At 46.0% G+C, this 13,246-nt stretch overlaps 1 protein-coding gene across 2 annotated transcripts in view; it reads right to left on the bottom strand.

Moving 5' to 3' along the window:
* The window catches only part of ELAVL1 (ELAV like RNA binding protein 1), a 40,478-nt gene extending 28,546 nt beyond the window's left edge, over positions 1-11,932 (bottom strand). Inside the window, exons 1-2 of one of the 2 annotated variants that reach the window (XM_027669958.1) lie at positions 11,910-11,932; positions 5,888-6,071 (exon numbers count right to left, since the gene is read on the bottom strand). In XM_027669958.1, the coding sequence (XP_027525759.1) occupies positions 5,888-6,059 (172 nt within the window). In that variant the 5' untranslated portion in view covers positions 6,060-6,071; positions 11,910-11,932. Of the gene's footprint in view, positions 1-5,887; positions 6,072-11,909 lie in introns of those variants that run through there. The other variant, XM_027669959.1, reaches the window with a different exon arrangement.
* Between the last annotated feature and the right edge of the window lie 1,314 nt (positions 11,933-13,246).

Below are 13,246 nucleotides of genomic sequence, written 5' to 3'. Positions count from 1 at the left end.
AGGGTGCTGGGGCACTGCCCAGGCTCCCCAGGGCAGTGGGCACGGCCCCAAGGCTGCCAGAGCTCCAGGAGGGTTTGGACAACGCTCTGAGGGACAGGGTGGGATTGTTGGGGTGTCTGTGCAGGGCAGGGGTTGTACTGGATGATCCTTGCAGGAGGATCATCTCTCCAGCTCAGGAGATTCCATGATGCTATGATTTAGATTAACTGTATTCCTGTACCCTTGCTGAACTCAGTTACTACCTCTAAGGCAGTTTATGTGGCCACCCTTATGAGAAAGGAAATTAAGTGGAGCTGGCAGAGCTGGAAGGGTGTTCACGTTTTCAGTATTTGGGCAATTTGTCTGCAAAGCATTTGCACTTCTCATTAAGTTAACCACTGCCACAAGGCATTCTTGAATGCACATTTAAAGAAATCACACACCACCAAATGTGATTAAAGAGCTAGAAAAAAAAAATCCAGGGGTAATGATGCATTCCAATTCCACAGTTAACAGCAAACCTGCATATAAGCAATTTCACAGGTGTTGTCAATGCAAAAGAAAACTATTTCAACCGAAGAGAATACTTAGATCCATTCCACAGACAATAACACTTCAGAATTCTGTTTCTGCAGAGTCCACTGCACTACTGACAGGAGAGTTGCTCTGTCACGTGAGTTGGAGCTACTCACTGCTCTGCAGGACCTGACAGCAGGGCAACAAAATCCTCCTCCCCTTTCTACTTTATAAGCTTACAAGGACATGGACATTCATTTGCTTTTTTAGACTCCTGAGAACCAGTCTTCCAGAGGACACACCACGAAAAGAAAAAGACAGGGAAAAGGTGAAGCTGGATATCCATTCCTGACCAACTGCAACGACCTAGAAGTGACTTCTTTTTAGTCCTGTAAGCAACATGCCCCAGGCACACCTGCAGAGAGTGAGCACCATGACAGCACTGTTTGAGATGGACCCAGGTTTCTGCACACAACCTTAACAAGTCACCCCAAAATGTCCTTTCTGTTCCACGTTTTTCAGCAGCAGTGGAGCAATCCCTTTGTCCCTGGCAGCTGCTGATCCCAGGGTTCAGCCTCAGTGAGCTCCATCAGTGCTCCCTGACAGCAGCAAACACAGGCAGTGCAGTGCCCACGTCTCCTCCAGCCTCTGCACAGAGGGGGCCATGTTTTGGGAGCTGACAGGTACAGACAGAGCCTCAGGCACAGTCTGAAGGATCATATCCTACATTTCCTAGAGCAGAAAGTCATGAGTATTTTGTCACGAGTGTCACAGGGATAACATCCCCTGCTCAGGCAGTACAGAAGGTGTGAGGGAGGGAACAGGAATCCTCAGAAGTTGGATGCCTCCCTAACAAAACCAACTGCCATCAGAAGGAACACTCACACAGAGAGGTGTGCACAGGAAACCTGTCACCACGGACCCAGAGCTATGGGTGTCAGGAGCAATGAACCCCACAGGGGTCTGAGACCATGAACACATGGGGAAAAGGTTCATAGAATCCCAGAATAGAATCCTAGAACATCCTGAGTTGGAAAGGACCCACAAGGATCATCCAGTCCAATGCCTGGCCCTGCAAAGCACAGCCCCAACAATCCCACCCTGTCCCTCAGAGTGTTTTCCAAACACTCTTTGAGCTCTGGCAGCCTTGGGGCCGTGCCCGCTGCCCTGGGGAGCCTGGGCAGTGCCCCAGCACCCTCTGGGGGAAGAACCTTTCCCTGAGATCCAACCTAAACCTCCCCCAACACAGCCTCATGCTGTTTTTGCTGAACTCTGCACTGCACTCCAAGGACAGTCACACAGAGCATCACAGGAGGAGCCATCCCACAGCTCACACCATGCCAATAAGCAGGAACATTATTTTTAATATCAGCCTATGATGACTTCACATATGAGCTTGGCAGCTTTTAATTTTTGAACAGTTCCACAAAGAGCAGGTGTTTAACCCGAGCTTTTCAGAAGTTTAGGACAGTCAGGTTTGAAAATACCAACACTTTATCAGGGTGAGGGGAAGACAGAGAAACTAAAACACTCATGACAGATTAAGTTTCAGCTTCAGCATTTTGTCCAGAAGGACTAACAGCCTGTGTATGTACAGCTGCATGGACAGCAGGCTCAAGATGGCTGTGCTCTCTCAGAAAATGTAGAGGTATTGATCCACGCAGTGCACAATCAGACATCCTCACACAACGAGCCATCAGCATTCATGCTGGAAGAAATTCAGCAGCCTAGAGTGTCCAGAGGCCTGGATTTTGGTGTTAACAGGTACTGAAGGAGGAGAAATGTTTTAAAAACGTCCACCTGTAAGAAGAGTCCAGCACAGCACACTGTCTGGAAACCCAGACCCCAGAATGTGGATGTTGCAGCAAAGTCAAGCACCTTCAATGCAAAATACAGCACAGGATGTATTTTTTCTGCTGAGTCCTCTCTGGCCTGAGGTAGCTGCTCCAAGGAAGGGGACATTTAACATCATACACATCACTGGAGAGGGAACCAGTGCAGAGCACAAGCCTGGCCCCACTGTGTCTGCAGTCAGTGATGCAGGGATACAGTCTGATCAGTGCAGGTTGACTGGATCAACCCCAAACTTCTCCTTGCTCTCACACTCATGAGCCAGAGCCACAGGAAGGGAGGATTTCATTGATGGAACTGGGTCAGTGTCTACTCACAGATCTCAGCAATCACCAAGACAGGCCATGCTACAGTGAAAAGCTACATCTCAGGTTGGACACTGTGCACACTGTACTGGGAAGCAGGAATCAGCCTTTCAACACTTCCCCAGGGTTCAAAGCCCCCAGGTACAGCTGGTGCTCGATTAAAATCTGACAGAAAGGACAGTATCCAATGAATTCTGTAGTTCTCTTATGAAAATCCTGGATGTCCAAGACATGCTCCCCATGAACACAAGTGCAGTGAGCAGCAGAGCAACAACCCAGTATCTGCCCACTGACCCCAAGGACTGATCACCCATCACAAGCCAGGGAAAGCCATGTCTGGAAGTGCTGAGGAATGCAATACACCAACTGGGAATGCAGAGCCCAGCCCTCTACACCTCCAGTCTGACCAGGAAAAGCTGGAGGAGCCCTGCACCCTGCTAACACTCATCTACTGTGCACAAGCTTCTCTGTACAGTTACTGACAAAAAACCAAACCAAACAGAAAAAGAAGCTGTCACACAACCCAAACTCAGTGGCACCTTCACCAACAGTGACAACCCACGTGTACACAAAGCTGAAAATTCCTGCTAGGAATGTGAACTGACACCATGGTTTGCTGCTTCCCTAAAGCCCACCAATAATGAGACAAAGGATGAGCAGTCTGGTGGCTTCAAAGAGTTTCTCTACACTTTGTAACCTCAGTCTAACACATGGAACACAGATTGTTCAATACTGTGCTGCATTTGAAGCAAAACCCATTAATATATATAATGATCATAATGTCCTTTGCTCGAACAAACCCAAACTTTGGCTTCCAAATCAATTCTTGAATCCAGTAATCAGTCTCCAGAAAGCTCAGGCCAGTTCAATAAGTCATTAAAAACTGCATTCCAGGCAGAAGACATTTTCTGCTTCACATGTTTCATTAATAGACAATGAATTGAGAAAAAATTTACATATCAGTGAATGTTTTGTGAAAAGTAAGCGTTATCAACCAAACACTGATTTTAACTCTGCAAATACAGACAACAAAGGGAACTCCAAAGACAAAACACTTGATTATTAGAACTTCGGGGAGGCATCAAAGCTGTGACTTCACTGAAAAGAACTGAACTGATCCAAAAAGTCTCACTCCAACAAAAGCAAAGGTTACCTCCCTCCTGTCCAGGCCACTCAACCCCGCTATGCCTCACATGCCAATACTGTGACTTATCGGCCCAGAAACCAAGGTCAGGGAGCTGAACAGGTTTTTCTGCAGCTCCTGTTTCCTGCTGTCTGCCACGGGGCCAGGGAAATGCAAGTGGAGGCACAGGGAAAGCAGAATTCTGCCACAGGACTGTTCTGTTCAGGGGCAGCCACACACCCGTCTGCTAATGCAGAGTTTGAGAACAGAGATGTTTAATGCAAACATGAAAAGGCAGGAAGAAAAGCAAAAGGAAGAAAAAAGGTTTAGAAGGTTCCTAAAGAAGCCAATTCTTAGGTACTGATATTCCAGAACTACCAGTGAGCATGGAGATGACTGGGAACTGCCCCTAACAGTGTTGCAAGTGAATGAAAAATGAGGTAGCAACCAAATTCAGTGGCGTGACCACTGTAGAATCCAACACCTGCAGCCACTTACAAGAAAAGCCAGTGTTCTATCTGCAGGCACCCAAAGACTCCATGCAACACTAACAGCACTTTTACTTTTGATTCTTCAGATTAGGAACATCCTGAAGCACAAAAGTGTATGGTTTGGACTTCAAACTAGCCAGCACTGTCAAGTTCCAAGTTAAAGTTAACCAGACTTTAGCAGTGTTTGAAGCTACAGGGAACAGAGTGCAGGAAGAGTCTCAGCTTCAGGCAGTGATGAGTCTCTTGCTTCCCACCAAAAAAATCCTTCCCTCCCACGCAGGTGATTTTGTATTTATTTGACAGTCCAAGGTGTGGGTCAGCTATGACTTGCCATCATTAAACAAGGGGTCTTATTCCTTGCAAAACCAGCCTTCAGAGCAAGCCTCAACTCCTGAACACCTCAAGGTGTACAACAACATCTGGGCTGAACACTCAGCTGCCAAAAAATTGAAAGAAATCAGTGTTTATGTAACTATTTGATCATGACTGAACATATACATCCCATAAGTACACACTTAGACAGACAGGCTTCATGTGAAACTTCAGCTGAGAGACATCAGGAAAACCAGAGACATGGAAATCGGAGAGGCTGCTCTGAAAGGAAATCTTAAAGGTTTTAATTACTCAGTTCTCATGTCTATTCTCCAGCATATAAAATAAAGTACTATAGATACAAGAGTACAAAGAACTCTCATGCATTCCATGAGCTCTCCTGCAGCTTTCCCAGCCAGTGGAGCAGTCTCAGGCTTGTTCCCTTATGGATTAGATAATGATCAGTATTGCTGGAGTCTGAAATACAAGACTGAGCATGTGCAGCAGAGAATTCCACAAGCATTCAGCTGCAGGCTGGGAACACACACATGTGCACAGTTAGTTAACAGCACACATACTTCCCCCCCCCCAGAAACAACCATGCTCTCTCACAAAATCCAAGATTCTGCGAATTCTGAACGAGAATAACCAAAACCTGTAAATGAAGTATTTGAACAGTACAAGGACCAAAAACCTCTTCACAGAGCAGCTGAAAGCTCCTGCTACTAAACAGATATGGCTCATGGAACCAGCTGCTCTGTCAGCACTTGTCTGGCTTCAATGAAACATTAAGTTTCACAGATCTGAACAACTCATTCCTCTCATATTTTAAAGCTACTACTACCAATCCTGTGTAAAGGGACTCACAAATTAAATTCCTCAAGAGTGGATAAGGCCATTTCAGACACTCGCCACACCTTTATTTTACTGATCAAAATCAGAGCAAAACATTTGTTTGTATATTCAGAGCTCTGGTAGAGTCAAAACCACTCAGACTGTAGGAAGAATAAATCAGCTGGTGACTAAATCCAAGCTAGTTTTAGACATGCCTATTGATATTCAGATCTGGGAACTGTACTTCTTGGAATTTTAGCCATATACACAATAGTCATTAGTTTAGCCTTGAGCATTCTATCCTCCTAACACCCACTATCTAGTCCTGGCATTACTGGAGTTCCAGGCATAGCTGTCGATAGTTTGATTACACACACGCACGAATATACAATATTTCCACATTAAGGTGCATTAAATCAAGTATTTGCTTGAGCAGTCTACCCCAAAGTGACAATTTCTGATGCACTGGACCTTACCTGCAACTTTGTCCCGAATAAGTTTTGCAGATTCCACTTCTCCGATGCTGCTGAACAGACTCCGTAACTCATCCTGTGTCATGTTCTGAGGGAGGTAGTTCACAATTAAATTTGTCCTACCAATATCATCCCTGCAATCTTCAGCCATGTGATCTTCATAACCATTAGACATTTTATAATGTATCTGCAAAGAGGAGAAAAACCCCAGTGAGTTCTAGATCTTCGCATTTCAAGAAGCCAAAAGTTCCTCCACCTGAAATAAGTCTGAATGTTTATTTTAAAAGCTGAGAACAAGCCACTGCTTCAGCAACGCATTTTTTCCGCTCACAAAACATCATTTGTTGAAAATTCCAGAACAATTCATCCTTTCAAACTCACAAGCACGGCATTTTACAGAACTATGTCCCATTAAAGAGCTCATCAAGATAATTTTTTTTTTTTTACAGTAACAAAAAGCATCAAGACAGATTTTGCAGACGTTGCTGTAAACCAAAATATTCCCAACAGCTAAGGCAAAAATCAGGTTCCCCATGTCCAAACACCTGACCAGCCAGAACCAAACTGCCACCTCAACCTGAATTCCAACCTTATGCCCAGAACTCTTTCAGACAGAGAGGGAAGCAGCCAGATCTACTGACCCAGCTCAGTGTCTCAACTGGGGACTATTTATTTTCTGTATGTTTTCCCCTGCACCCGTTGCTTGTCCTGCACCTGTTCAATGCTGTGTTTGGTGCTGCTTTAACTGTGTGTATGTAACCTGTGAGTCTGTGCTGCACACCAACTTTGGGGCATATTGAGTATTTGACAGTTTCTCTTTTTACACCTTTTTAAGGAAAGCCTTGAGAAAACATCCAGAAATTCCATCACAGAAAGGTACTCTCCACCTCAGTCAGCCATCAGGGATTGAATCCTGACATTTCAAGTGCAACTCAAAGCCACACCAGATCCAAACTGCTCATGGCCTGACAGAACCGGAGATTTTAAAGCGCTTTGACCACTCTCAAATAGTCAAAATCAGGATATCTAAACCCTGTTCCTGCAACAGGATCTGCAGATCAGATCTAAAGGACGAGCCCTTCCACAGACAGCACCACACTGACAACCAGAAGCTGAACAATGGCAGAAGTCAGGAACAGCAAGTAGAAATCCTCAGTCTACAAAGGGAACAAACATTCCCTGCACGAAGGGACTTCAGGCCCTTCACCAGTAGCTGCTGTTCAGTCCTGTCTGACGTTTATTTCATACTCTATTCTTGCAAAGGTCAGATTTTTTTAACTGGCAATCCCTGAGCACATCATTATAGAACAAACCATGAGAAAACTTAAATTTAACACAGCACAGATTTGACCTGAATCTTTACCTTTTTAATACATGTTAAAGCATTAAGAGCTGGTAGCTTAGAGCAGAAGAGGTCTTGCTCCCCCTCGCCCACAGATCAGGTTCTACCCCCCATTTCTGTTTGAAGTGTCAACTGAAGCCTGCCCCAGCACCCTCTGCCCACAGGATAACCAATCTGTACCGTGAGAGCAATGGAAAACTACACAGGAGGGAAGCCCTTTTTGATTTGTCAGCAATTTTAATCTGCTTCCCTTGCAGCGAGATAAGCACCACTTAATGCCAGAGGACTGGAGAGCAGGGGGAGCACAGCAAAGCTGAAATCAGGGGAAGAGATGCCCCCCATCCTATGATTTTTAAACCTCCAGGTTGTCTCAGTTGTGCTGAGAAATTCTGTCATTAAATACACTTTCCCTCCCAGCTCTGTCAGGACTGTTTGAGCACAACCTCAGAGAAGTTTCCTGTTCTGCTAAACAACACACAACGAGCTGAACTGTCTCTGTTCACTGTACCTGAGCTACAAAACCACATACACACAACATTTTTTAAATTATCTTAATGGAAGGCAACTTTGCTTGCCTTTGTCCTCTACAAAATTCAAGCCCTACTAGAACAAGACACCAATATGTTGATGAGTCTGGAAGTTGTATGATACAAAAAGTAGAAACACTGAGATTTTTCCATCTTTACGAGACAAAAGTTCAAATTTCCTTCACTGTAACCTAATTTACCCAGCATATAAGAAAAATCCTCCTGGTGCCAAGATTAAGAAATTGCTATATATTTCCAAAATCAGAAACTTAAGGAAAAGAGTTTGGGGTTTTGGGGTTTTTTTTAACGCCCAAGGTGTATCTGCTGCCTAAAAAGGAGGCACCACAGTCACAAACCAAGCACAGAAACTGTCCCAGCACACCATGATGGCAAGTTACCAAACTCTTATCTGGCATTAAGTAGAATTGACAGGAGTTTGGCAGGGGCTGTTGACTTTCCATCATTGTCCCACAGCCTCCAACCCAACTGCCTGCAGTACTCACTGTCTGCACCTCCCGGGATACACAAGGCATGCCCAGGGCAGTGCTGATTCAGAGGCATTAGAAGTGGGAAGGAAACTTCCACCTGCTTTGCTTCAGACATCTGGAAAAAAATCACAGGAAGTCCTTGCACACAGGCCTGGCAAACATTCCCTGGGGATACCAGGAATGAAGCATGAGGGAGTGATAAAGGCACAGTGAAGAGGAAAAGGAGCAGAGCATGGAGAGAGAAGATGCTTCTTTCTTCCTAAACTTTCACCAGGCACTTACACAATCTGTTGCAAGATTAACACTGTCCAGCCATCCTGGAAGTTAATGGGAAACCACTTCCTCCGTGGGGGGGTGCCAAGGAAACTCCCCCATCCAACCAGCCTGATGCCACTCTGGGGGCCCCACTGGCACCAGCCCAGACTGTCACTGCTGGAATCGAAGCCCCTTCACAGCAGCAGCTCCAGTGACCCAACAGGGGCCCCACATGACCCCCCACACCCCACACTCCTCCAGTCAGACCAGTTCCCCTCACCAGCTCAGCCCCCAGGTTCCCAGAGCACAGTCCCAGACTCTGGCTCCTTTGTGGTGCAGGGACACAGAACAGCTCGAGCTGGTGCCCCTGGGGAGGGACCCCAGACAAAGGCACCCCTGGGCAGGGGGGGCTGATATTTAATCTGGGGTCTTTTCAATGTGTCAGGGGAGGTTTAGGTTGGATATTAGGAAAAGGTTCTGGAACAGGTTCTCCAGGGCAGGTGCTCACAGCCCAAAGTCTGCCAGAGCTCAAGTACACCCCCCACCAGGCACACCCTGCAGCTCACAGTGCCACTGCCCACCTGCATCAGGTGTGTTCCCAACAGGTGAACAGCTCTCGTGCCAGCAAAAACAAAAACAGCCCCTGAAGAACTGTAACCTTTGAACACCAAAAAGAATTCCAAAAAGGAGGTATAAGATGGGAAAGATGCCTGTAACAAGACTGGTACTTTGCAGCCTTTCCAAAACAGGCCTTCAATTCTATGTCCCAAAAACCAGAAACTTAAAGGCTACCTTTGGTTGCACTGCAGCTCCCAAAATGCCAATTTTTTTTTAAATAACCAAACTGTGCAGAACTTCTTTGAAAAGGCAGGGTCACTTTATTCCGTGGGTAAGACATTCTCAAACTTATGATGCCAAGGGAGCATCGAGCAATCAAAAGGAACCACAAGTGCTGTGCCTGAATCCTCCCTCCACTGTGCAGGTGCCCGAATCCCCACAGCCCAACACTTCACCACCTATGCCAAACACTGCTCAGGCACCCACAGCCAGGCTGGCACTTCCAGGACTGGACTGAAACGTTCTCCATGGCATTATTTTCAGAAATGTTGCTCTGATCATGGCAATCACCTTCTCACAAGAGCACACCAGATCCCAGAAGGTTTAACGGTTCTGGCAACAGACCAACAAAAGTGTTTTCCAAACAATACTCTATCTTCACACAGAATTCCAGGAATCAGAGCTATTAAATGCTTTTACTGCAAGATGTTTGCTAAGAAGGAAGACCTGTACAGATTTGAGGAGATCATGTGAAACAGGAACACTGGTAAGGAGAACTGTCTTTGACATCAGGTAAGAGGTTTTGTCTACTTCACCTTGTTCACAGGACTGCAAAGGCACAGACCCCTTCTGGGATCACAAACTTGAACATAGATACCCTAACAGATGCTCATGGAATCCCAGAATGATTTGGGTGGGAAAGGACCCTAAAGGTCATCTCGTTCCACCCTCTTCCATGGGCAGGGACACCATTCCCCTTGTCCTGTCCCTCCATCCCTTGTCCCCAGTCCCTCTCCAACTCTCCTGGAGCCCCTTTAGGCCCTGCAAGGGGCTCTCAGCTCTCCCTGGAGCCTTCTCTTCTCCAGGTGAACCCCCCCAGCTCTCCCAGCCTGGCTCCAGAGCAGAGGGGCTCCAGCCCTTGGAGCATCTCCATGGCCTCCTCTGGACGTGCTCCAACAGGTCCGTGTCTTTCTTGTGCTGGGAGCCCCAGAGATGGACACAGTGCTCTGGGTGGGATGGTTGATGATGTGAGCATTTCAGCCACTACAGAACTTAAGATGGGAAATTGTGGCACCTTCACTGGAGCACTGGGAATGGGCCACAATGAGCACAGCACTGTCCTTAAACCACAGCAGACCCGAGGCTGCTGATGCAGTTACTGATCCCAGACCAGCCTTTCTCTGCACTGAAGTGCCAGGCAGCATCACCCAGGACAGGCTGTGCAGGAAGGGCTTCAGGAGACAGTGTCTGACAGAGCCTCTGAACTGGTGAAATCTCCTTGCTGTAGTTGTCAGCGGTGAATGAACAGGGACCCTGAAACCAGTGATGCTGGAGAGTCCTGCCCATGAGCTGCTTTATGAACTCAGACTTCAGTCTCATGGGTCTGTTCTTGAGCTCTGCCTTGTGTATTTGAGAATCTCAGTGGGGTGCTTCAAGTAGAACCTCAGGGCTATACAAAGAAGAGCCCTCCTCCTGTTTCTCCAGCACACAGATATTTGTTGACATGCCTCCCCCAGCAGCCATGGCTGACTCAGAGGCAAACAACAAATTTGGTTATCTTAGACACTGCTCTGGCTCTCAATCTGGAGCTGTTGAGCACTTTCTTGGAGGCCTCACCTGAAACAGAACAAAAAAGGACACTACAACATCCAGGCAAGTGCCAAACCAATCCACATATCTGCAGAAGACAGCTGCAGAGCTGCTGAGATGTCCAGGTTTGAACACGTGCCAAAACCAATGCCACACACACAGAAGGGCCTGAAGGGCCTCCAGAGCCTCCACAAGTTTAAACTGTTTCAGGAAAAGTTTTCAAGAATGATCCAACACAGTATTGCCATGCAAAAACTTGCTCTGCAGCCAGCTCTCAGGACAGGATAGAGAAGCACGAGTTTGATCAAGACAGAGAAGGGACAGACCCTACCTAGGGTGAAAAACCCAACATTTTCTTCTCTGAAATCACTGCAAGGAACAGAATTGGTTTCACCTGAGAAGCTGCACCAGCAGAAAACCTCCACCTGTGCCTACACACCTCCCAAGAAAAAGGAAGTTTCCTAGTGCTCCACAGCCAGAACACATCTGTCTCTATTTCTTAACCCAGATGTCTCTGCTTCACATGCCACAGATCCTTTCCCCATAGTCTCCAAGAAAACTCCTTTTATTCTTTACACAAACTCCTTTCCTGTCCCCAGCACCTCTGCACATAGCACAGACCTCTCCAACACCCAGACAGACCACAGGGCAATGACAGTGCAGTGCAAGCCCCGTTGCTATTTGACTCACGCTGCATTCATGCAATATTCCTTCAAACTCCTTCAAAATCCCTTCAAATCTTGACCAAACACCAAAAGCCAATCGGGAGGAGGGGGAAATCACAAAATCCAGATTGTCTCTTTAATTCAAGAACAACATTTATCCACTGCACGGGGGGAAACAACACGAAGCTGAACACAGGAGGTTATTCCAGCATGTACAGGTCACACACTTCAAAGCTTCACCTCAGATCTGGGCAACACGCTTAAATCTTCCAAAAGAATATTTCACTGTACACTGGGGAGGGCAAGGATAAGGTTAAAGTTTTTCTTATGAATAAAACCAAATTAGGTATGAAGTAGCGTGCCCATGTTTTGAGAGCTCACCTTTCCTTGTTCAGGCTGAGTGGCAACTCTGTGTTTCAGGAGGATGAATCCTACATTCCACTGAAAAAGCCATCTTCCTGAACTGGGAACACGGGGCTTTGGTACCCATGGAAACTTAAAGGCAGAAAGTGAGGTGTCACAGATTCCTGCCCACAAACTACTGCTACCCCATTGCTCTTTTTACTGTCCCACTGCCATCGATCAGGTCACTATTCTCTGACTCATCTGGGTTCCTCTGCCCTGCAACCACAATATTCTAAATCAGCAAACAGGAAAACTTTAAATTCAATATTCAATTTGATTCAGTTGGCAGCTTAACTCCCCTGACTCCTTACACAAGAACAAAACCAGCTCAGTACTGACCTGTGCTAATGAAGGTCACTTTAAAAAAAAAAAGTTTGTCTTTACACAGGAAGATTCTTTTACCCTGAAACTCTGAGTGTTAAGCCACAGAAGCTGCACATATATGATCCTTCCACATCAATGTGTCAGTTCTGTCTGTAAATCAAACTCTTTCTGTTTGCCAGCCATTCAGGTTTTCCAGAGGTAACAGATCTCATCTCATTGATTCTTCTTCCCTTTGCAAACCTGGAATGAGGACACTGCACTTGTTCTCCTTACCTTGACCAAACCTAAGATCACATTTTTGTCAATACAAATATCTCTGTACCAGAAGTGGCCATTCCTAAAATCTACCACTGCATTTTCACAAACTTTACTTCCATATGCTAAATCAGTGATTTCCAGTACACCATATTTTAAGCTCTTTTTTTGTTGTCGTTTTATAAACACTGGGCATAAACTTAGTCTTAAGTGTCTTTTTAGTCTGACAAATCTCAACTGTCATAATTTTAATATTTCAGCAAAGTAGTTTTACATATTTTATAGCAATCAGATTTGTCTAGAAAGGTTTTAAATGTTTTCCTTAGTTGCTTCTATCCATGTCCATAAAACAACACCATCGAGTGTTTTTGTCAATGCTTATATTGCCATTCAGAGATAAAAGTGTTTGAGGCCAAAAAATAAGCTGCATTCTTCAGAGGAATGACCTCATTTCACCAGTCTGATGAACTATACCCAATTCCTAGGAACAAAATTAATCATCATTAGGATGCTGTCAGAAATCAGATACAGGTTGGCCATAATCACCACCCACTGCTGGTCCAGCACAGGGGGGATCAGGGCCCCCAGTGGCCTCTCAGCTCGATCCACACGAACAAGGGCAACCAGAAAACTCCAGCTGAGACACTGAATATCTGCAGCCAGCTCCGAGATTTCCCCAACATTCCCAGGTTAACAGTCAGCCCTGACAGAGAGAGGAGGCTCCCAGGCTGCTC

The sequence above is a fragment of the Corapipo altera genome, unplaced genomic scaffold, assembly GCF_003945725.1.
Source record: "Corapipo altera isolate COAL_440 unplaced genomic scaffold, ASM394572v1 186, whole genome shotgun sequence".
Lineage (NCBI taxonomy): Eukaryota > Metazoa > Chordata > Aves > Passeriformes > Pipridae > Corapipo > Corapipo altera.
Note: the sequence above shows the minus strand (reverse complement) of the source record. Positions and strands in the feature narration are given on the sequence as shown.